The sequence below is a fragment of the Malus domestica genome, chromosome 03 (assembly GCF_042453785.1).
Source record: "Malus domestica chromosome 03, GDT2T_hap1".
Lineage (NCBI taxonomy): Eukaryota > Viridiplantae > Streptophyta > Magnoliopsida > Rosales > Rosaceae > Malus > Malus domestica.
The window spans coordinates 11,941,523-11,966,204 of record NC_091663.1 but is presented as its reverse complement, the minus strand read 5'-3'; the positions used below and the strand labels follow the sequence as shown (position 1 = coordinate 11,966,204).

At 39.6% G+C, this 24,682-nt stretch overlaps 2 protein-coding genes across 4 annotated transcripts; both read right to left on the bottom strand.

Moving 5' to 3' along the window:
- Positions 1–310: 310 nt before the first annotated feature.
- LOC139194656 (disease resistance protein RPV1-like) lies at positions 311–877 on the bottom strand. The gene has a single exon (XM_070819551.1). It carries the CDS (start codon positions 875–877, stop codon positions 311–313), a length of 567 nt encoding a protein of 188 aa, XP_070675652.1.
- A 20,553-nt stretch (positions 878–21,430) lies between these two features.
- LOC103440989 (transcription factor FER-LIKE IRON DEFICIENCY-INDUCED TRANSCRIPTION FACTOR-like) lies at positions 21,431–23,368 on the bottom strand. 3 transcript variants are annotated; one of them, XM_070818578.1, is made up of 5 exons: positions 23,225–23,368; positions 22,926–23,071; positions 22,408–22,602; positions 22,135–22,311; positions 21,431–21,868 (listed from the first exon to the last, which is right to left on the bottom strand). In XM_070818578.1, the coding sequence occupies exons 1-5, from the start codon at positions 23,337–23,339 to the stop codon at positions 21,776–21,778; spliced, it is 726 nt and encodes a 241-aa protein (XP_070674679.1). In that variant the 5' UTR covers positions 23,340–23,368; the 3' UTR covers positions 21,431–21,775. The 3 variants fall into 3 exon arrangements, with proteins under 3 accessions (XP_070674679.1, XP_008377907.3, XP_008377909.3); XM_008379685.4 differs by having other exon boundaries at positions 22,926–23,368; XM_008379687.4 differs by having other exon boundaries at positions 21,431–21,865; positions 22,926–23,368.
- Positions 23,369–24,682: the final 1,314 nt, after the last annotated feature.

The window sequence follows — 24,682 nt, the reverse complement described above, 5'->3', positions numbered from 1 at the left end:
CCGTTTGCCAGGCCTACATACCGTTATACAAGCGTCCTGTGAATGAATGCCTAATAGCGATTCAATTTGCTCGATGCGGCTTTCAATTCCAATAAAACCCTCTAAATTGCATGATGATTTACTTTTCAATCTGGTCCAAATGTGATCAACGACTTTCTTAATTAGATATGACTCCGCGTCCGTCCTGGCATATTTAAGTATGATTATGTACGAAAGCAAAAAATAGTTTAAAATATGCCTTACCAAATTTTAGCACAAATCAAATTGTCACAAGTTTAAACAAAATTATTATTTTATACAAGTTAAAGAATTAGTTACCTTGATTTTTCTGAATAATCAAACCAGATAGACTGGCTGCGGTGGTCAAATCATCCCTCCACTTTTGCACTTTGTCGATACTATCGTTGAAACGTTTTTCAAGTTGAGCAAATGCACGCGCATAACTTCCGCACTGTCGTTGTACATCAGATGGATTGATGTCATAGAATATGGGTATAACTATCTTGCCAGAATTTTGCTTGCATTTGAGTATATGCACAAGTTCCTCCAAACACCACGTGGAAGAAACATAATTTTGTGAGAAAATGATCACCGAAAGAGTGGATTTCTCGATTGCCTCTAGAAGGGCAGGTCCGATTTTTTCTCCTCTCTGGAGGTTGCAATCTATGTAGGTTTCAATTTTCCTCTGAAGTAAGGCAGCATGAAGATGGCTGGTGGTAATCTTAAAGCGGGTGTCCTCACCTCTGAAACTGATAAACACATCATACTTTCCCCGGAGAGGGGGGTTATCAGTACCATTATCATCGGCACCAGAAGACGGAGAAGAAAACTTAAACAATCTGAAGCACATGTGCAAGAGAGTCATGAAACACTCCATCGTTGTCGCTGTCTCTCTCTCTCTCTGCGTCTCTCTCTATCTGTGTGTCTCTCTCTGTCTCCGTGTCTCTCGCCATTTCTCTCTCTCTGCACTAAGCATAGACAGAGGTAGAAATTGGGGAGAAAGCAAAGGGAGGAGAGAGCAGTTGCCGCAGAGACTAAATCATTTATCAGTTCAGCAATTACACTCAAGCACCTTCATACAAATGAAGAAAGGCAAATTAAGGGCACATAATCATCACTTCATACATTTCATAAAGACAAATTTGTTATAAAAGTGGATGACCCAAATAAAGAAATATGCAACATCCACCGTTTCTTGTCAGTCAACAGATGTTGAAGATGTGCAGCCTACTTTTCACATCTCTTGCCTTTAACAGAGAAGACATAGTTTTCTTATATAAAGGTCTATCAGCTCACAAATATGTAGAGAAAATACAGAGAAGAAAAAAAATACAATCTCTTGCTTCCGTTCCTTTGTAATTTCAGTTTGATAATGAGATAACCACTGCTATTGTTCTGAGAATGTAAACACATTTGTTCAATTTCGTAAATATTATGTCTTATTTCTTTGTACACACCACATGTTATTATATAAATGGTGAAATTTTTTTTTTATGTTATTAATTTTTTAACATAAAAATCTCACTACTTGTATAAAAATATATGATGCACCACTTGTACGCCGAACATATTAAAAACTATCTTCACATTAAAAACTATCTTCACGAGATGTCACAAAATGGGAAAAGAAAATCAGAGAAAGTAGAGAAAGAGGGGAACAGTAATTTGGTGATGGTGGTCACATCTGAAAAAGAAAAATAATAATTTATTCAAATATGGTTGGTTGTGATGAGCCAGCAACTTCACATGCTTCTACACCAAGGTCAGTGAATTAAAATTTGTGCACCAAAGTATCGGCAAAGAGGAAGGAAGAAAAATAGTAAGTTAATTTTACTTTCTCTTTATTATCATTAATTTTATTATTAATGCGGTTAGTGAATATAATCACCAAAGTGTCGGCAAAGAGGAGAACAAAGGGTTTCTGGGAGAGAGAACAAGAGAGAAAAAGGGCGAGGGAGCAAACGAAACCAAAACCTCAGAAGCCAAAACAATCGAACTCAAATTAGAGGAAAAGAAGTGAAAAGAAAGGGATGATACCAGAAGACGCTGCGATGGTCTCGACAGGTGGAGAGGAAGGGTAAAAACGCCTTTTTACTGTAAATGATCCTAAACAAAAGGCAGCCAGAACAACATTGTAAGGGTATTTTTGCCATTTTACTGCTCTAGAACAGTACCGCATCAGTTTGAGTTTTAGTATATATAAATTTCCAAGCACCTTCGATTGAGTTTCTTTTTATAATTTCTAAAAACAGAAGAAAAATAAGTAAATTTCACACTACAAAATCATGAAGGACTAAGAATATAGTCCTATACTACTGGAGATTGCTTAAGATTTAAAATATGTCTTTCAAAAGCTATCAGGAGGTCATAAGAGAGCCCATAACTTACTTTGAAACTAAGCGAGATCATGTCATCTGTACGAGAGTAACTTCCACACCATCGTGTGTCCCATGTCAAATTAATTTTGTGTGTGTACACACACACACACACACACCACGTGATAACATTGTATCATGGGCACGTACAAGACACCACCGTGATAATGCACCTGTGCCATGAAAGTCCTCAGTGGAGAATCTCTAAACAAAACATGAGACCCCATGTATATTTTTGTCTCACCCTAATTTGAGAGTTGCCCTAGAATTAAGATGATTAGTTAGCGTATTAACAAAACTAATGTTTCAAGTTTATTGGCTATCATTGTCATGCCCGAATCCTGAGATAAATTCAGGATCGACACATGACATCACCATGTACCTGTGCATCCACCATGCCTTGCCTTCGAAACATGGACAAAACACAACTCAAGGTCCAATGGCGTAGTAACCTTTTTGTTTGCTTTATGGATGCATCTACTGTTGGGTTTTTTCCAGCCCATGATAAGTTGTCCTATGTCTACAAGGAATTATAGTCTTAGAGGATTAAATTGTTTTCCCAATTGGGGTTGTTTTCCCAATTGAAGTTGTTTTCCCAATTGCAGTTAGTTTCTCAATTGGAGAAGGATTCATAACTAGATAATAAGGATTAATAATCCTTATTGAAGTAGACCTTTATTATGTCTATATGAAGGGGCTATTATACTAGTTTTTAGGAGTGAGCAAAACAATAAATTGTATACCACTCAACGGATTAGAGTGAGAGAATATTGTAAAGTGTGTGCGAGAGAAAAGAAAAGAGATAGTGTATTTCTTGTTCTTGTTCTTTCAGGTTTTTCTTCAAGTCCTAGTTCTAGAGATTTGGCAAGATTATTGGTTGTACTCATTATTGGTATAGTGAAAGATTGTTGTTGCTGTTCTGTGGACGTAGGCACATATTGCCGAACCACGTAAATTCTTGGTGTTATTTATCTTGGTTATTTGTTTTCGATTTCCTAACTTTGTTCTATTTTTCCCATTCTTAAACGCGATATTCTCAACATCTACCCTTTGTATTAGACTGCCTATGTACTCTCAAACGGGATCAAGTCATTCATAGTTCACCGAATCATGCCTTCGTTATGACAATGCATGATATGAATTCCAGTGATACAAGTAAGTTCAACTGAAAAAAAAAAAAAAATATATATATATATATATATATATATACACACACACACATCCCTTTCAGGTTTTATACATATATATTCGTTCCAACTTCAGACATGTACAACAGGTCTGATAATGTTAAACAAATGGAGACCTTAAATAGATATTTCATACATAGGGAAATTACCATATATGCCTTTTCAACATTTATACCCAAAAGGTCAAATTGTTTCATATGTTAAAATAGGCATCTGTAAAGTTGGGAGAGCATTGGTTTGTCCAGGGCATATAATCTAATACTGCATAAAAGTAGTAAGAAATAAAATATATGTTAACAACCTGCTCGAGTCCACTACCATAGAAAGCTCTATCAAAGATCAGAAGCAATATTTAGTATAAATAGTCGTATAGCTTCACTCTTATCACATGTGCAATTGAACTGATCTCCAATTTAAAGTCTAAAAGTCATGCATCCTTGCGGATATACATATGTATATAAACCACCAGAAGAGGACCTGATGAGTTCTACAAACGTAATATAGAGTAGCTATGGAAAGACTAAAGAAAATATGAAAATCTTTACTGATAATTAGCATGCCACAGGTTTGGCAAATGAAATTGTGCTTTTGCCCGATGGTTTGGATCAACCTCAATCCCTTTCTTCTAATCCGGTTGCAGACAAGGAGGCATGAAACAGATTTCCTATCTCTATTACTCGAAGGCATAGAAGGAGATTAACAGAAAAAAAGGAAACGGAGGAGCTCTGCTATAACTTGTTCCTGTAATTATTCAATCTCATCTCTGATAATATATACACACACACACACCTCTCTCTCTCCTCGCTGTACCTTGAGAATTTTTTATATGAAAGAAGCATATGAAAGAGTTCAACTAACAGCTGAGATATGCGGAATAACATTTTACAACCCCTTTATGCTATCAATAAAAGAAACAAATGCCAATGTAGACAATCAGACACATTTGCTTGCCATTCTTTTTCCCATATGTATATAAAAACAATGCAAACAATTCACTGCCCATATGTGTGTTCATACGAGGGAGAAAATAAACATTTCGCAAAAGCAATACCTTAAGGCTAATCAATAGAACTAATATCGTCTAGCTACATTGTACCACATGTTAAGAGATCCAACAAGCATTATGCACTCGTATAGCAGAATACCATAAGCTTGTGCACACATAGTACCAGCCTTCCAATCCAAATAAACACTGTTGATGCACAAAATCAGTGGGGACTTTGGTACAACAGAAAGTGTTAAGTTTGTGACCTTCGCTAGATTGTTCCGGTCACTAGTGTGAATAAGTATGTAAATGGATAGGGACAGGGAAGCAAACACAAGATGTACGTGGTTCACCCAGATTGGCTACGTCCACAAAGTAGAGGAGTTCTCATTAATTGTGAAGGGTTTACACAAGTACATAGGTTCAAGCTCTCCTTTAGTGAATACTAGTGAATGATTTAGTACAAATGACATTAGGAAATATTGTGAGAGAATGATCTCTATTTATAGAAGAGAGTTTCTAGTTTCATTCTGACATTGACACTTATCGTGTTGTGATTGGCTTCTGATGTTGACACGTGTCGCGCTATGATTGGCTTCTTATGTCGACACGTGTTGCGCTGTGATTAGCCTCCTGGTTGGAGGGAAACTCTTCTGGGTCCTTGACAGTATAACGTTGACCGGTGCTCAGTAGTTTCGGGATTGGTCAAGTATGGTACAAACAGTGCTCCCCTAAGTTCCCGAGTGAGGAAAACTCCTCGGTTGGGGACTTGCAAGATTCAAGCCATTCAGTAATCACGAAACTTCTAAGTACCGAAGTGTGGTATCATTTTTCACTTGCCTTATCTGTCTCATATATAGATGTGGCATCTTCTCTGGAAATACTTTTCCTCCATCCAGGGGTGGTATCTTTAACCGATGAAGATGCACAAGGTAATGTATCAATTTCACTTGAAGCTTACTTGTAGTTTCGGGCTTGGTCAAGTGTGATACAAACCCTATAGTAGGAGTCCCCCAAGTTGTCGAGCTAAGAGATTTGCCGAAGGAGGTAACAGAAAAGGTAAGCAATCAGACTTCCAAGCAAGCAACCTGGATCGGAGGTTTGACTTCAACTTCCGGTTGATTGTTCTCCACTCCTTGTGTCGTAAACAGCAACAAGGATAAGGAGAAACAAATGGAAAATAGATGATATGAGATACTTTTTCTTTTGAAGAAGTAACTTTCCACAGGCTTATTCTTGAATTGGGCTGGAGGGTTTTTTGGTTTCCTTCAGAGTATAAGGCCGACTCAAGAATTTGAGGGTCAAAACAAGTCCATCAAATCTAGAGTACGTTTGACCCGGATGATATGGGATACTTTTCCTGTTGACAAAGTAGTGGATGTATCGACACATGTTTTGTTACGCTTGTCTCCACATGCTTCCTTGTATCCTTCTCACTTGCCCTATCTGTTCCTCAGGCAGATGTGGTATCTTCTCTGGAAGCATAAGATGTTGAAGATGAGTACTCGAGAGCAATGCCAGGTAAGTAATCAAGCAAGGGGTTCCAGGCAGTCAATTCCTGACTGGAAGCTTGATTCCAAGTGTTGACTGATTACTCTCTTTCTCCTTGTCTTGCAGGTAAGAACAAGGCCAAAAGAAAAGACAGGGAAAAAACATGATATGGGATACTCTTGCTTTTAACCCTGATGATATAAGATACTCTTGCTCTGGTGTGGCTTGTTTGTAGAGGTATTATCGGGAGGAAAAAAAGCTGAGTATTTCGAGAGACTGGTGAGAGTGCCCTCTCGGATGTGAAGAAAAGTTGAGCATTTTTTTTTATTTGCAGGTTTGCCTGGTTGTGGAGGATGGAGGTCGACATATATAGGAGTCTTCCTAACAACAAGTAGTAGTGCTATTCCTTTACCCTTCTTGGTCATAGCAATGCAATGGGAGCTGCAAGCTTCACGTGTTTTAACTTTGTTAGAGCACTTTGAAAAAGTGGTATGTGGTATCTGGAAAGCTGATGTTGCGTGTGAAGATTGCAGACAAGCTTTATCCAAAGAAATCTGGCTCTCGAAGTTCGAAGAGCGGTGCCTTTTCGGTTTTCAGAGAAGCAATCTTGTCGAGGATCTGGCTCTCGAGATTCAGAGAATGGTGCCTCTTCGATTTTTGAGAAAGCAATCCTATTGGGAGTTTGACTCTTGAGATTCAGAGAGCAGTGTCTCTTCGATTTTTGAGAAAGTAATCCTGTTTGGAGTCTGGCTCTCGAGATTCGGAGGGTGGTGCCTTTTCGATTTTTGAGCTCATAATCCTATTGGGAGTCTAGCTCTCGAGATTTGAAAAGCGGTGCATCTTCGATTTTTGAGAAAACAGTCATGGTGGGAGTCTGACTTTTGAGATTCAGAGAGCAATGTCTCTTCGATTTTTGAAAAAGTAATCCTGTTGGGAGCCTGGCTCTTGAGATTCGGAGAGCGGTGCCTCTTCGATTTTTGAGCACGTAATCTTATTGGGAGTTTGGCTCTGGAGATTCGGAGAATGGTGCCTCTTCGATTTTTGAGCAAGCAATCTTGTTGGGAGTGTTTTCTCTAATGTGAATAAAGGTTGGGCATTTTTTCCAGTCTGCCTTGCCACGGAGCATGGAGGTTGACACACATTCAGACTTTCTAGTTATCAAGCACTGGTACTGTTCCTTTACCCTTGTGGGTAATAGTAGAGTAGCTGAACCTTCAAAATTTATGTGTCTAAACTTTGTCAGAGATCTTTGGCAAAGTTATCTGTGGTACCCGAGGAATTGATGTTGAGTGTGGAAAGTGGTGCCTCTTCGGAATCCGGAGAGTGGTGCATCTTCGATTTTTGAACCAACAGCCCTATTGCCCTTTCTTTTATAAGGACACCAATTGTGTGCAAGAAGTACATTCAAAGAGTTATTGCTTGTAGGAATTTTCCCCTTACTTTAGAGATTTATTGCACCTTATTTCTTATTCATCATTTCTGAGAATGTCTGGCCCATCCGACCGTCGTTTTGACTTGAACTTTGGTGAAGAGGCAGCCATGCCTTCTCAAGACAACATATGGCGCCCATCCTTCTTATCCCCTACTGGTCATCTTACCGTTGGGGACTCTGTGATGAAGAATGATATGACTGTTACAGTGGTGGCCAGGAACCTTCTCACTCCCCAAGATAACAAACTACTTTCCAAACGGTCTAATGAGTTGGCTGTTAAGGATTCTCTGGCTCTCAGTGTTCAATGTGCATGTTCTGTGTCTAATATGGCCCAACGCCTATTTGCTCGAACCCGCCAAGTTGAATCATTGGCGGCTGAAGTGATAAGTCTCAAACAGGAGATCAAAGGGCTCAAGCATGAGAATAAATAGTTGCACAGGCTCGCACATGACTATGCTACAAACATGAAAATGAAGCTTGACCAGCTGTAGGAATCTGATGGTCAGATTTTACTTGATCATCAGAGGTTTGTGGGTTTGTTCCAAAGGCATTTATTGCTTTCGTCTTCTGGGGCTGTACCTCGTAATGAAGCTCTAAATGATCAACCTTCGGTGCCTTCTCCTTGTAAGGTTCTGCCTAGTATTAAGGCTCCGAATAATCACCCTCTGGTGCCTCCTCTTTCTGGAGCTCTGTCGACTGCTGAGACTTCTCCTGAGTAACCTTTGTGAAGGCTCCCTCTTGTTTGTTTATTTTGATTCATGTATATGTACATATTTGTAACTTATCGGAGATATCAATAAACAAGCTTTACTTCATTTCAACGTATTGTGTTAAATACACCAAGGCCTTCTTCACTAAGTTCTTTGAATTTTTCCTTTTGTTGAAGCTTGTATGTTGAAGCTTTATGAGTGAAGCATGTAGGTTGAGGTAGTGCTCCCTTAATTTCTCGAGTGAGGAAAACTTCTCGGTTGGAGACTTGAAAAAATCCAAGTCACTGAGTGGTCATGAGACTTCCGAGTATCAAGGTGCAGTAGCATATGGTAGGAGTCCCCCAAGTCTCCGGTCGAGGGAGTTGACGAATGAGGTGTCTTGCTAGTAGCCAAGTTTCCAAAGTAACAAAACTTCACCATTTTCCTTTCTAAGTGGTAGCCCAAAACTCCTCCTTCATATATATTTGTTATGAAAGTTGTTAGGCCCAAAGAAGAGGAGGCCTAGGCAATTTTTTTTTTTTTTTTTGAATTTTCGAATTTTCGAAATATATATATATATTAAGCTTTATAGGTGAAGCTTTGTATGTGAAGCTTTGTATGTGAAGCTTTGAGGTTGAAGCTTTGTTGGGTACCATGAATTGATTTTGCTTCACACTATCTTGATCAAGATAGTGTGAAGCTTTTGTAGGTGAAGCTTTTGTGTTGAAGCTTTTATAGGTGAAACTTTTGTGGTGGGTGAAGCTTTTGTTGGTGAAGCTTTTGTGGTGAGGGAAGCTTTTGTGGTGAGGGAAGCTTTTGTAGGGGAAGCTTTTATGGGTGAAGCTTTTTTGGTGGGGGAAGATTTTGTGGGTGAAGCTTTTGTTGGTGAAGCTTTTATGGGTGAAGCTTTTATGGTGGGTGAAGCTTTTGTGGGTGAATCTTTTGTGGTGGGTGAAGCTTTTGTGGGTGAAGCTTTTGTGGGTGAAGCTATTGTGGGTGAAGCTTTTGTAGGTGAAGCTTTTGTGGTGGGTGAAGCTTTTGTGGGTGAAGCTTTTGTGGGTGAAGCTTTTGTGGGTGAAGCTTTTGTAGGTGAAGCTATTGTGGGTGAAGCTTTTGTAGGTGAAGCTTTTGTGGTGGGTGAAGCTTTTGTGGGTGAAGCTTTTGTGGTGGGTGAAGCTTTTGTGGGTGAAGCTTTTGTTGGTGAAGCTTTTATGGGTGAAGCTTTTGTGGGTGAAGCTTTTGTGGGTGAAGCTTTTGTAGGTGAAGCTATTGTGGGTGAAGCTTTTGTAGGTGAAGCTTTTGTGGTGGGTGAAGCTTTTGTGGGTGAAGCTTTTGTGGTGGGTGAAGCTTTTGTGGGTGAAGCTTTTATTGGTGAAGCTTTTATGGGTGAGGCTTTTGTAGGTGAAGCTATTGTGGGTGAAGCTTTTGTAGGTGAAGCTTTTGTGGTGGGTGAAGCTTTTGTGGGTGAAGCTTTTGTGGTGGATGAAGCTTTTGTGGGTGAAGCTTTTGTGGTGAAGCTTTGTTGGGTGCCACAAATTGATTTTGCTTCACATTATCTTGATCTAGATAGTGTGAAACTTTTGAGAATTTGTAGTTGTCCTCCATTGATGAAGCTTTCGTTGGCACCATAAATTGGTTTTGCTTTACACTGTCTTAATCAAGAGTGTGAAGCTTTCTACGAGTTGTAGTGTTTGCATTGTTACAGAGGGGAAATGTTTGAAGTAGATGCAAGAGGGCTGAATAGCTTGATCTTCGTATGCCATGCACTGAAGTTGTTGTTGGCTTGCAATAAGACTTTGTTAGTGACTATAACTTTTGTTGGGCATAAGTGCTCCTATAGTTGAGTTGTCAAGTTTGAGGGTTTTTGATTATTTGTGAATACTAGGAGTTCACATGTACAAGTTGTACCACTCGTCTTCTGGTAGGTGGAATGAATGGTGAGTTGTTTTCATCACTTGGTTTGTGGTACGAAGGTGAGTTCCTTCATCACCTTTCATCATATTTCATCACCTGGTTGGTGGCACGAGGATGAGTTCCTTCTTCACCTGGTTGGTGGCATGAATGGCAAGTTGCCAAATGATATTAGAGTACAGGTTGTACATTTCATCACCTAGTTGGTGGCATGAAAGAGAGTATGGGTTGTACATTTCATCACCTGGTTGGTAGCATGAATGGCAAGTTGCCAAATGATATTAGAGTACGGGTTGTACATTTCATCACCTGGTTGGTGGCATGAAAGAGAGTACGGGTTGTACATTTCATCACCTGGCTGGTGGCATGAAAATGAGTTCCTTCTTCACCTGGTTGGTGGCATGAGTGGCAAGTTGCGAAATGATATTAGAGTACGAGTTGTACATTTCATCACCTGGTTGGTGGCATGAAGGAGAGTATGGGTTGTATATTTCATCACCTGGTTGGTGGCATGAAGATAAGTTCCTTCTTCACATTTCATCACCTGGTTAGTGAGAATAAGGGTAAGGTGTCTAGGCACATCGTAGCAAGTGTCGAATGACACAAAGTACGTTGAACCCTTTCAAAGCACAGTTGGCTTATGTATGAATGTGTTGGAATGTATGATTGAACGAATATACTGTGAAGTTGTTCGTTTATTTGCATAGTCTTGTTGACATATACTTAGACTTTGTTTCATGTTGGAAGCATTCATGTTGAAGCTTTGAACTCGAGTGTTTCATTGCTAAGAATGTAAGAGGATTAGGACCTAGTTGTCTAAATCACCTCTTTATTGAATTCATGCCAAATAGTCTTCGTTACATAGGATGTCGAACGGCTGAAGCTTAACACTTGTACAATGTGAGTTTACTTGTAATAGTACTTCAAGTGATCAGCGTTCCATGGATGGCCAAGGGTCTTTCCATTGGAGATTCTAAGCTTGTAATAGCCAGGGTAACTGATGCCAACAACTTCAAAGGTCCATCCCAGTTTGGACTAAGTGTTCATTCACTCGGGACTCTGTCGCAGAGTAATCTTTTCTTCAATACCCAGTCCCCCACTTTGAAAGAACGAGGTTTAACCCTTGAGTCATAGTAGTTAAAGATGCGTTGCTTGTAGGCGACATTCCTGAAGTGAGCCTGGTTTCTGTGTTCCTCGACTAGATCTAAGTTGAGGGTAAGTTGTTTGTCATTTTCGCTTTGCACGTAGTTCTAGACTCGGAACGTTGCTTGCTCAAGCTCAACTGGGACAACTGTCTCTGTACCAAAGGCAAGTGAGAATGGGGTTTCTCCTGTTGATGTCCGATACGAAGTGCGATATGACCAAAGAACTTGGGGTATAAATTCTGGCCAACAACCTTTAGCCTTGTCCAAGCTGGTTTTCAAAGTTCGCTTGATTATTTTGGTTATGGCTTCAGCTTGTCCATTAAACTGGGGATGAGCTAAGGAGGCAAAACATAAGTTGATGTTGAACTTATAGCAGAACATCATGAACTTATTGTTGTCGAACTGTCGCCCATTATCAGTGACTATTGCATTGGGAATGCCGAATCTACAAATGATGTGCTTCCATACGAAGTCTTGTATTTTTGCCTCAGTAATGGTTGACAAAGGTTCTACTTCGACCCACTTTATGAAGTAGTCAACTACAACGATTGCATAGCGAACCTTGCCATTCCCTGTAGGCATTGGGCCGATCAAATCAAGTCTCTATTGGGCCAAGGGCCAAGGGCTGATTATAGGAGTGAGGGGCTCGGGAGGGGAGTGAGGAATAGTTGCGTAGTGTTGACATTTATCACATGAATGAGATATTCTGATGGCATCTTGGTGAAGTGTTGACCAGTAATATCCTTGGCTAAAAGCCTTGTGTGTTAGGGATCGAGATCCAGCATGATCTCCGCAGACTTCTTCATGTATTTCCCGAAGGACAGTTTCCACCTCTGTGGGCGTAAGGCATCTTAGGCATGGTAAGTTAAAACCCCGCTTGTAGAGTTGGTCATTAATGATCAAGTAACGGGTAGCCTTGTATCGAATATGCTTAGCTTGGACTTTGTCATTTGGAAGGGTGCCATAAGCAAGGAATCTATAAATCTGGGTAATCCAACTATCCCCCTGTTGTAAGTTGCACACTTATGCAGCCATGGTGCTTGGTACTGCCAACAATTCGACCTGAATTTTTCTCCCAATCTTGTCTTCCACCGCTGAGGCAAGGCGAGCCAAAGCATCTGCATGACTGTTTGTCGCTCGAGGAATTTGGGTGATCTGGTAGTGGAAGTGCTTGAGCAACAATTGTGTTTGTGCCAGATATGCTGACATGGAGCTATCCTTAGCGTCAAATTTTTTTATGACCTGGTTAACCACCAATTGGGAGTCACTAAAGATATCAATTCGTTTAACCCCAAGGTGTTTGGCCAAACGTAAGCCTGCTAGGAAGGCTTCATATTCGGCCTTATTGTTCGATGCCTTGAATTTGAAACGAAAAGCATACTCCATCGCCACTTTGTCAGGGGTCATAAGGACTAGCCCTGCTCCACAACCCTGTTGGTTGGACGAGCCATCAACATATAGACTCCATGCTGGGGCTGTTGCTTCTATTTTCTGAGCTTCTGATGGTAATGAAACCACTTCTTTAGGCGTAGAAACAATGTCAACATGATATGTGAAGTCGGCGATGAAGTCTGCCACTGCTTGACCCTTCTCAGCTGGCTTTGGTTGGTAGGAGATGTCAAACTCACCGCTTATTTGATCACTCGCCTAGAATTGTCAAGACTTTGGAGTATCTGTCGAAGAGGATGATTGGTAAGCACGATGATGGAGTGTGCTTGGAAGTAAGGGCGAAGTTTTCGAGCAGACATGACCAATGCTAGAGCTAATTTCTTAATGTTGAAGTATCATGTCTCCGCATCTTGTAAGGCCTTATTAGCGTAGTAGACAGGCCGTTCGAATTTACCATCATTTCGAATGAGAACGAAACTTACTGCTGAAACCGATACCGACAGATAAATAATGAGAGTGTCACCAACCTCAGGTTTGGAGAGCAGAGAGGCTTTACTCATGTAGTCTTTGAGGTTCTTGAATGCCTCAGCACATTCATTAGTTCATGTAATGTATTTCTTACTTCCCTTAAGTGCTTTGAAGAAATGAGCACATCTGTCTGTGGCCTTAGAGATGAACCTAGTTAAGGCTGCCACCTTGCCAGTAAGGCTCTAGATGTCTTTTGAAGTTACCGGTTCCTTCATGTCGATGATTGCTTTGATCTTCTTGGGATTAGCCTCAATGCCTTGTTGGCTTATCATGAAGCCTAAGAATTTGCCAACACCTACGCCGAAGGCACATTTGTTGGGGTTCAACCTTATTCGATACCTCTTCAGAATGGTGAAAGTTTCAGATAGGTTGGTGATGTGTTAGTCAGTATGTTTGCTCTTGACTAGCATATCATCAACGTAAACTTCCATGCTCTTCCCAATCAGTTCGGCAAACATTGAATTGACCAGTCTTTGATAAGTCGCTCCTGCATTCTTTAGGCCGAAGGGCATGACTTTATAACAATATAGTCCCCTATCAGTAGTGAAGGCTGTGTGTTCTTGGTCCGGAGGGTTCATTAGGATTTGGTTGTATCCTGAGTAAGCATCCATGAAGCTCAGGAGTTCACACCCTGCCATAGAGTCTATAATTCTGTCGATGAGAAGAAGAGGAAAGCTATCCTTCGGGCACCCTTTGTTTAGGTCGGTATAGTCGACACATATTCTCCATAAGACCTTTTGGAGCATGAGACTTTCTTTGGTTGGATTTTTCTTAACAAAGACCACATTTGCTACCCATGTTGGGTAATTGACTTCGGGGATGAAGCCTATGCCTTTGAGTTTTTCAACTTCTGCCTTCATTGCTTTGTATCGTTCAACGTCATAAGATCTTCGTTTCTGTCTCACCGGCTTGGTCTTGGGGTCAATACTCAAGCGATGACATATGTTATCGGGAGAGATGCTTAGCATGTCCTCGTATGAGTAAGCGAAGACCTCAGTGTTCTCTTACAAAAAAGAGATCAATGCCAACCTAATAGGTGGTGACAAGGTGGTGCCAATCTTCACCATGCGATCTAAATAATCTTTTGAGATAGAAACCTTTTACAGCTTTTCAACAGGTTGTGCTTGCTGGGTGAAATAGTCATCTTGAAGATCGTCGGGTTGACTGTTGCCACCATGGAGATCCAAGTTGGCTTTATCCGAGCTGGTCTTTATGACTTGGTCATGTATAGAAAGGGTTTGCTTGGGCATAGGCAGGTGTTGTTGCTTGACCGAAGTGTTGTAACATGATCGTGCACTAAGTTGATCTTTTCTGATGTAACCATTGCCATAGGGGGTTGGAAATTTCATCAACAACATATGTGTCGATACCATGGCCTTGAGATCATTGATGCCTGTACGTCTAAAGATGACATTGTATGTCGTTGGGCAATTAACCACCATGAAGTTAATGGTAATGGTAGTTATGTAAGAGCCTGTACCAATGGTGAAAGGTAAGTGTATGCTCCCTAAAGGTTGCATGATATCACCGGAGAAGCTTATCAGAGAAGAAATCGAATGATCGAGCAAGTGTTCAGCTATATTAAGTGCCCTGAAAGATTTAGCAAACATGATATTAACCGAAGCCCCCGTGTATACCAGGATTCGTCATACTTCAAAGTTGGCTATGTGAGCTTCCACGATCAGTGGGTCATTATGAGGGTAGATGATACCTCTTTCTTCCTCAGGGTAGAAACATATTGGATCCTAGTTAGGCTTTTGACACTTGCCTCCCCTGATGTCTTCCACTTGAAACACTTGGTGACCAGGCCTTAAAGTTCGTTCGCTGTTTTTCATGGCTCTGTTGGAAGATTCAGATATGGGTGTGCCACCACTTATGGAATATATCATATTCACTTGGCGTTGGTTACGGTTATCCCTTGAAGGGTGAAGGAGGAATTGATCAATTTTTCCTTCACGCGCCAAAGCTTCAATATGATCACGAAGGGTGATACACTTTTCGCCGTCATGGCCATTATGCTCGTGGTAACAGCAAAATGTGCCCGTGTTCTTCGTGGGCTTGTAACCCGACTGCCTCGGTATTGGTTTCGGTATCAGGTGTGCTATGCTGGGGTAAATGGCCACGCATGTGGTGTTCAAATGTGCGTATGTCTCATACCTCGGGGTAGGGCCTGTCCTGACACGTGCTTGGCCCACTGTGTTGACTGCCTGGGGATGGGCATTATCGTGGCGATACCCTTGGTTATCGCGATGGTGTCCTTACTCCTTTTACTAAAATGAGATTTGTGATGATGAAAATCTTTCCTTTTGCCCTGAGATTGATATGTCTGTTGACTTGGCAAAGTATTAAGTAAGGCAGGGGGAGGCACCGCTGCCGTTTGGAAGGTTGAAGATTTCTCATTTGAGTGGGTCTGGCTTCCACTCCCCACTTGCTGATAGGGGATGGTTGTTGGGGGTTTCTCTTGGTATGTCATTGCCTCGGCGAAGGCATGGTTATAAGTCTGCGTCATCACCTTAGAGTAAGTCTTCCAAGTGTTGGCATTGATCATGTACTTAAAGAAACAGTCACGTAGGCCTGCAGTGAAGACTTTGAGGGTAGTTTTGTCGTCTGCTTAGGCACAACAAGAATACTCATGGTTGAAGCGGCCAGCATACATACGTAATGACTCGTCTGGCTTCTGACGAATAGTGTACAAGTCATCCGCAGAGTGCAAGCGATCAGTCTGAAAAATGTGTTGAGAAACAAACAGTTTCCTCAATTTCTCAAATGAGTTTACCGTCTCAGGTGGAAGACAACAATACCAGTTTAGAGCTCCGCCAGAGAGGGTAGAGGGGAAGAGAATACATCGTTCTTCGTCGGTGTGCAACCGGTATGCCATGATGGACTCAAAGAGGTTAAGGTGTTCAATCGGGTCCTCCTTTCCAGTATAGAGTTGCAAGCCAAACTTCTGTTTTGTCTTCGCTTGGAGAGGGTGTCGAGGATCCTCCTTGTAAGAGGGCCAGACCTAGGTTTGTTCCAATCAGGTATCTCAGCTTGTCGTTCGGCCTTCAACTTGTTTACTTCCTTAAGGAGTTGTAGGACAAGAGGGTCCTGAGTAGAGTCATGTACCACTGGAGCTTTCTTTCATAAATCTCCATCTCCTCTTGGCAGTAGAAAGGTTTGATCAAGAGCATGTGATTTTTCCCTGGACTCGCCGTACTGACTTCCAAGGTATGTCTGTCAGAACATCTCTGAGTCCCCTATACCTTTGTGTTTCTCTAGGACTTGTTGCCCCTTCCCCAAATTGGTAGTCGGTCTGGGACATGGGAGGGGACCGAGTCTTTTAGAAACCCTTGGGTCATTGATCTTCGAGCTTACATGGATGAGATTGTCTCGACGTTGCTTTAGGAAGTCTCGACAGTCGCGAAAGACGGCTTTCAATCCTTCCACTCCTTCTGTAAGGAGGTACCTTCCTCCACTCCTCCTACTTCTGGTCGAAGCAACTGGGTTGAGAGAAGTCTCATGTTGGTCGCCATTTCGATGAGTAGCTTGCTCCTTTACAAGAATACCCATGTTGAGGGCAAATGACCCTCTGTAATTGGGGGGCACCCAGTTGGTGGTTGACTTCAACAGGGGTGATGAGCTCGTGTGTTTTAGTATATCTAGCCTCGTGGAGCATCTCGAAGACCTTCTCATACTGCTCTTGGAGGATCTCATTTTTCATCACTATCTTGTTGTTCTGAGCCTCCAGCTCATCGACTTTAGCCTGAAGAGCAAACTTCTTTTGTTCCTTCTTTCGTTGCTTTGCACCAGGTGCAAGAGGGGTGTCATTCTGTGTGTTGTGGCTTCATTCGCTCCCCATGTTGGAAAGGGATGCCTGGTCAAAAGAAAGTGTACGAATGGTGGAAACCAGCTTAACAAAGCTGAAGAGAGTGGGAATAAGTGTCGTTCTCACAGACGGCGCCAAATGTTGATGAACAAAATCAGTCGGGACTTTGGTACAACAAAAAGTGTTAAGTTTGTGACCTTCGCTAAATTGCTCCGGTCACTAGTGTGGATAAGTATGTAAATGGATAGGGACAGGGAAGCAAACACAAGATGTACGTTGTTCACGCAGATTGGCTACATCCACGGAGTAGAGGAGTTCTCATTAATTGTGAAGGGTTTACACAAGTACATATGTTCAAGCTCTCCTTTAGTGAGTACTAGTGAATGATTTAGTACAAATGACATTAGAAAATATTGTGAGAGAATGATCTCTATTTATAGAAGAGAGTTTCTAGTTTCATTCTAACATTGACACGTGTCGTGTTGTGATTGGCTTCTGATGTTGACACGTGTCGCGCTATTATTGGCTTCTTATGTTGACACGTGTCGCGCTGTGATTGGCATCCTGGTTAGAGGGAAACTCTTCTGGGTCCTTGATGGTATAACGTTGACCGGTGCTCAGTAGTTTCGGGATTGGTCAAGTATGGTACAAACAAACACAATTTGACAAATCTAACCAAAGTATACTATGAACTTGAAATGCAGAGTAATCCTGGTGAGCAATGCCAGTACAAAACCAAACTAAGACTTCAATAAACACCCATTAAACTAATTCGAAGTCAAAAAGTGTCAAACATTCAAATTTCAAACAATCAACTAAAGGGCATAGAGTACAAACTAAGAGATTCACTAACTGGCGTGCAACCACCATTTGTTCACCAGAATTAAACTAAACTCACCACATCCGCAAATACCCAATTACCCAAATCAATAATATAACAAGTAATATTTCGGAAAAAAAGTTCGAATACAGATGTGAGGGATTCATGAATTGAATAATCAAATGGACAACGAAAGCACCTTGACGAGGCAGAGGATTCCCTGTGCCGTTGAACTTTCCCTACTTTTTCCTCCCCCTTCAATTTTTTCCACTTATTGTCATAGTATTGAGGATGCAGATATAATTGTTTATTAAGTTAATCACTACGATCAACACTCAAAAAAAAAAAAAAAAATTATCACCTTTTAGCATTAACACGTTATACAATTAGTTAAATAATACAACTTACATACAGAGTTTCACAATACTTGTCAAGAGCTCAAAGGTCAAGCGAAGCTAACCCTTCCCTTTTAGGGTATTTTGATCATTTCATAATAAATGAATTATTTCCCACAAAAAAGTAGAGATGGGTTATAACAATCTATTTTTCTTAAGAAAATTTCATTTCCAAAATTTCTACCACATAATTACAAGAAAATATAGGGATACTAAGTTCGCATATAACCTTCGATTCACATGTAACTTTCTTGACTTCATGATTACTCCATTACTTTCTACCACATAATTACCAGAAAAGATAGGGATACTAAGCCATTTTGGCATTTATACTACCAAATCACATATTAAGTTGTTTGCGAAAAATTCTACATGTGTCTTAAAAGAAACATATTTCAAGACGCTCTTTGCAACTCGTATGCTAAAGTGCTTCACCATCAACATGTGCCTTTGGAGACTAATGTCCCTACTAAGTGTAGGGGTGGGTTCAAAAAACCAAAAAACCGAAAAAACAAACCGAACCGAATTATCAAAAATCGAACCAAACTGAAATTGGTTGGTTTGGTTTTGGTTTCAATGATTTGAAAACTGACTGAACCAAACTAAACCAATATTTAATTATTTTATATAATATTCAAATGAATTATTTTATATATTTAATTCTTCTCTCTCTCCTCACTTTCCCTCTCTGCCTTTCAAGGGCTCTTTTTTTTTTTTTTTTTTTTTCTTTCATTTGTTTGTTATGTTGTTTTCTATGTAGTAAAATGTCCTCATATTTTTTTAGTCCAACATTAAGTCCTTATAATTTCAACATTAAAATCCTCATCAGTGGCCTTCTCTCTAATAAAATCCGCACACTGTGAAAGAAGCTGAAAATTCTCTCACGCTGCACTTCGTTTTTTGGTCCAACATTAAAATCCTCAGAAACCTCATGCTCCAAATTTGTCTTGTCTCTGAATCTCTCACTTTCTTACAACTTTTGTAGCCTGGCTGGGTTGACTCATTTGTTTGAAAGGATAATGTTTTGTCTATTACTTAGAATTATGGATGTTTGATTTGGTTAAAAAATAAAAAATAAAAACTGAACCGAACCGAAACCATACCAAAATAAACCGAATCGAAAATAAATCGAGAAAAACCAAACCAAACTAGACCAAATAGTAAGTTCGTTTTGATTTTCGGTTTTGGACAAAAACCGAACCGAATGGAACCGAACCCACCCCTAACTAAGTGTGAATCTCACATCAGAAATTTCAAGCCTTATCTAGTATCAAACCCAACGATCCATGTGCTCTATCTTATTCAATATCTGTTGTGTATGTATTAAGCTCAAATGACTTCACACATGAGATGGCGTGTTAAGAATGAAAACTGAAAACTAAATGATTATCAAAACACCCATAAATTTTCAAAATTTAGCTTTCAATTTTTAAAATAGTTACCAAACTAGTTTTCAGTTTAAAAAAACATCAAAACTATAAAATTAAAATTAAAATTAAAAATTAAAATCTAAACTAAAAACTGACAAAATTGTTATCAAATGGCTCGTAAAACTAAAAATTCAAAATTCAAAGCAAAATGGTTATCCAACGGATGAGATTTTCGATCTTTCATTAAATTTGGTCTATCTGATTTCGAAGAAGGTTTAGTTCGAGGCTATGCTGCTTCTAAGCTATCCTCACTTTCACGGCAAGAAGTCCATAGTAGTGTTTGGGGCTTCATAGGACCATTAGTTTCCAAACTTCTAAAACCAAGTCAATTTGAGAACTATTTTTTTTTTTCAATTGGGAATGATAAAAGTGTGAAAACGATGGTGATTGTTCTTCTTGGTGTGAAAATTACAAAACCAAGACTAAAGACAACTTGTTCTGGCCATATATAAAAATAAGGTATGCTACAGGGTTAATCTATTTTTATTTACTAAATGTTGGGTAACTCCGGCCAACCAACTTCAAGGCCTAATCCGGGATCCTATCCTAGGGATCAAATGGTTGACTCTCATCACTCTACTACCATATGAGAGCTTAAACTCGACCTTCCCTAAAGTCCGTATACCACGCAGATGACCAAACCCGAGAATATCTTGTCTTCTTAAATACCGATGAACGCATCATCTGACAGGTTGATGCCACTACAACACTCGTTCGAAATGATACAGGACATAACTAAAGGCAACAAACCAAGAATTGCAGTCATTGTCAGTGTCAATTGACCAATCTACCTCGGCTCCAGCTCAGCGATGAGATTGAGATTACTTCTCCTCCACCATTTATAAATACGGAATTTTAACGAAAAGCACCCGGTACTGTTCATTTTAATGAAAAACCACATTTTTACACTAAAAAGTCAATCCTGGTACTATTCACTTTACCTTTTATTTTGTCCTTATCATTAAAACTCAAAGTTTTCAAGCTCTTTTCATTAGTTTTCCTTTATAAATAAGGCCAAAGTCCTTCAAGTTCAGGACCTTCATCAAACAATCTTTACGATTATATACCTCAAGTGATTCTTCAATCAATCCAACTGCTTTTCAACATAACCCAAATTGCTCTTCAGCATAACCCCTAGCTCTTCAGGTACAGTCTCAAAGCCTTCATTCGAAGCAAACATTGCCTACAATCCTTGAAATCCAACCACTCTTGAACTCCTTTCTGAGGCATATGTTTCTTCTTTAGTCCACTCTGATACCAACGACCTTAGTGGACTCGGTGGACTCCTCTAGCATTATTTTACTCTTCATAGCCTAGGTCATTCTAGAGACTATTGATTTTCTATATGTTTTCTGTCTATTTACTTATCAAGTTATGTAGATCGACTCATCAACCCCCTATATCTTTTTGCAATTGACTGCAATCATTACTTCATTATGAAATGATTACATTTAGTTTCTCGTTTTAGTTTCTATTTCTCTCTCATTTACTCTTAGGCAAATACACACAAATCACATTGAATTCTAAATCCTCAATTGCTCAAGGCACAATAAAAAATTTAACCGAACTAGCATCCCACTCGGTGCACAATCTTTTGGTTAAGAAGTCAGTTCTACGCACGAACTTCACATGCCTGTTGTCAACCTTCCAACAGTGACATGCTTGTTTTCACTTTCTCTCAAGTCTTCCCACGCACTGAAAGCGTAAGCAACACCAAAATACCCAAAATAAATACGTGTTGAACTTAGTCAGACCCTATTCAAGTTTTTACACCAACACTACCAAAAATTAAATAGAATACGAGCACAACCCTTTCACCCAACGATTTGAAATGATTGATTGAAGTAGCCCAAGAAAATTCATAAGGTTAAGTTGCAATCGTATAAGCAGAGTGTGGGTGAGCAAGGGCCCACGAGTGATCCTCTCCTTTTGACACGGTCACCACTCAACACTCAAAACCACAAACATGTTTCTAGAAACAAAGAAAAATAATAATCAGAGATAGAGCAGCCAAGATATATTATACGTCGATGGGAGCAGCCAAGATATATTATACGTCGATGGGATCGATGACAGTTAAAATTAACTAATTGTCAGCATAATATCAGCTGGTTACGTGCATGCATGCAATGCAGGCGTTCTTGGCTCTTCGATGACTACAACCTCTATAACTCGAACTTTTTGCAATCCTCAGATTACAAAGCCTTGGTTCAGAAAAGCCCCAGCCACCCAATGTTTCAAATTTGGCAAGTTGATGATGCCCTGCTCGCAATCCTTTGCCTGCTTTAACAAGTATTAACAAATAGTTAATTAGTGAAAGATTGAAAACTTGCTGACAAAGAGAGGAGTAACGGTTTTCACACTCATATTTTGTACCTTTTAAAAAAAAACATTTATGTTTTTATTTCCCTACATCTATTGGATAATTGGATTAACAAAGCAGGAGGTTAAATCATGTACACAGATAATTACATGAAGTGTAATTAGGATTGTAAAAATTGCCAACCAAGGACAAAGTAGAATATCATATTGTACTGATATATACATACATTCAAAGTGAATGCGAATTCAAATCTGTCTGCTGAAACCGTGTTTAAGTTAGAACTCTGAACATTGAAGCGTGCAAGAGATTCGAGAGCCTTGTAAAGTGCTGTAGCTACTACTTGTCCCTTGTTGCATGCCACCTTCACATAAAAACCTTTTTCCTCCACTTGAGACACGTCTATCTGCAGAAAGGCATGATACGTAATTAAGTACAAGGGCAAATTACTTTATTTTCGGAAATTAATAGCTAATAAATTACAATCACAGTGGTTATAGACCTGAATGATGCCTTTAGAAGCTAAATGGTTATTGTCTGAAACTTTTTTCTTGTTTTTAGTTTTGGTTGATCCTTGTAGATATCCTCCTGCTAATGATGCTTCAAGGTTTGCAATCTCAGCATTTAACTTCTTAGCATGCATTTGCAAGTCTTGTACATACAATACAGCATCTCGAACAATGGAGGCCTTGTCCATCTGTGCATATATCTCCAAAAGATTAAACAACAATCGTGCTTGCATAATTTGTTTGTTCTTCATAAATATTGTTGTACAACTCATACTTCAAACCGAAAGAGCCCGTTTTGATAAGAAAAAAAAAAAAAACAAAAAAATGTAGGACACAGTACTATTAGAAGTTTTTCAATAAAACTAGCAAAATTTTACCCATAATGCTAGTTTGTACAATGGTTTTCAGGAATAAAACAAAAAAAAAGGGTATGGTCCACGTGTTATCACATATTGGCAGAGTAAAACTTGCACTGCAGTATATAACTTACTTCTACGGTACCAACACTTACCTTAGTTATGTTAGGAACCAAGGACCGCAATGCATAGAGCCTTTCCTTCATTCTCCCCCTCCTCTTCCTCTCTGACACCAAAGTTCGTGACCGATCAACCTTTTGCCTCTTTGTTGTCGTCGTGGTTGTGTTTGTGTTTGTTGTTTCTGACACAAAAGTGCTCGGGTCAGGTAGAAATGCATCATTGAAACCAAACATAGGACTTGGAGGAGTAGTACTAGCTGGACCGAACAGGTTATAATCATCCAAGCAGCCATTGATCATAAGTTCACAATCAAAATTAGCTATCGGATCTTCACCTTCGCCACCGCGAATAAGATCAATGAATTGATCAAGGTTTGCATCATCTATGAAATCATGTAACTCAGAGCTGTCGATGTTATGACACTCTAGATGGTTTCCAAGCGCATCCATATTCGTATTCTTTGTTTGATGGTGCGATGCAGCTGGTAATTGTGTGCCATTTAGTATATAATTATATACAGAATTCGTAGATGTGAGTTCCTGTTTACGTTAAGTGTGAAAGGAATCAGATGGGGGTTTCTTATGACGTTTGAAGCTGTAGTTCTTGATATAGTACAAAATACTATTGGTCATATATATGTGGACTAAATGATGTAATTTACATAAAATAAACCACCAAATAGGCATCAAAGTTCGTTCACACTGAACGTTACTATAATAAAATCAATACTAAAACCCTGGACTATTCTTCTTTTGATTAAACTACAGTAGTTGAATTGAAAATAAACTAAGATAAGGAACCGGGTCCCCTCCGGATCCCAAAAACTGAGTTCAAGGAGCAATGAATCTGGGCCATTGAAATTTGATTCAACGACTACAATTATTATAATTTTTAAAGACTCCCCTCTATTTGTAATCATTGAATCAAATTTTAATGGTCTGGATTCTTTGCTTAGGAGGCTCATTTTTTGGGGATCCGGTTCCCTTAGATAAACCTCTATTATTTGGGGAATTGGATCCTCTCTTGCGCAAAGGCTCGGGATCCTCTTGACTCAATAACACGGGCCATTGGATTTTGATTCAACGGCTAGAAATAGGGGGCCCCTCTAAAAGTTATAATAATTGTAGCCGTTGGATCAAAATCTAACAGCCCATGTTAGTGGGTCAAGAGGATGTCGAGCCTTTGCTCAGGAGAGGATCCAATTCCATTATTTGGATTAGGCCACAAAAATCATGCTTATGTCAAATGTTTTCAAAAATCATATTCTCCTTTCGAATTTTAAAGTTCCAAAAGCTATTATTATTATTATTTAATTTTTAGTAGACCAATAAATTTTTTAAATCATACATACCTGACAAATTTTTTTGACAAACAATAGCGTCAATGAGTTAAATTGTTAGTTTTTAGAGGGAGTGGATCAGAGGGAATCAAACCTGCACCATAGTGCATAAGCATGATTGCTTTTTGGCATTACGGTAAAGCGTCATCTTCTATATATCATTTCACACTCTTTGTTCATTTATGTCATTTGATCTTCTTTAATTCATTCGACTCGAATATGTGTGGAAGATAAAAAGAGGTGTGTCGATAGGAACAATGCTTGGTTACTCAAGGATGAGTATGAGCTCCTAATCAAAACTAATCGTTTTTGAATCACATGGTTTTGTGCTTATGATCAAAACCGTTCATATTATGAATCACTTTGTAAAGATCATTTTTACAAAAATTGAATTAAAACTAAGGTTGTTTAGTCAATCTATTGTAGCAAATACATAGACGATTTGTGATGCTT

Excerpts from the sequence above, each read along its gene's own strand:
- LOC139194656 (XM_070819551.1), bottom strand. The coding sequence starts at position 877 with ATGGAGTGTTTCATGACTCTCTTGCACATGTGCTTCAGATTGTTTAAG.
- LOC103440989 (XM_008379685.4), bottom strand. The coding sequence starts at position 23,339 with ATGGATGCGCTTGGAAACCATCTAGAGTGTCATAACATCGACAGCTCT. Across the intron at positions 22,603-22,925 it reads TGGTTCCTAACATAACTAAG|ATGGACAAGGCCTCCATTGT; the intron begins GTAAGTGTTGGT and ends ATATATGCACAG. Across the intron at positions 21,869-22,134 it reads AATTCGCATTCACTTTGAAT|CAGGCAAAGGATTGCGAGCA; the intron begins GTATGTATATAT and ends TACTTGTTAAAG.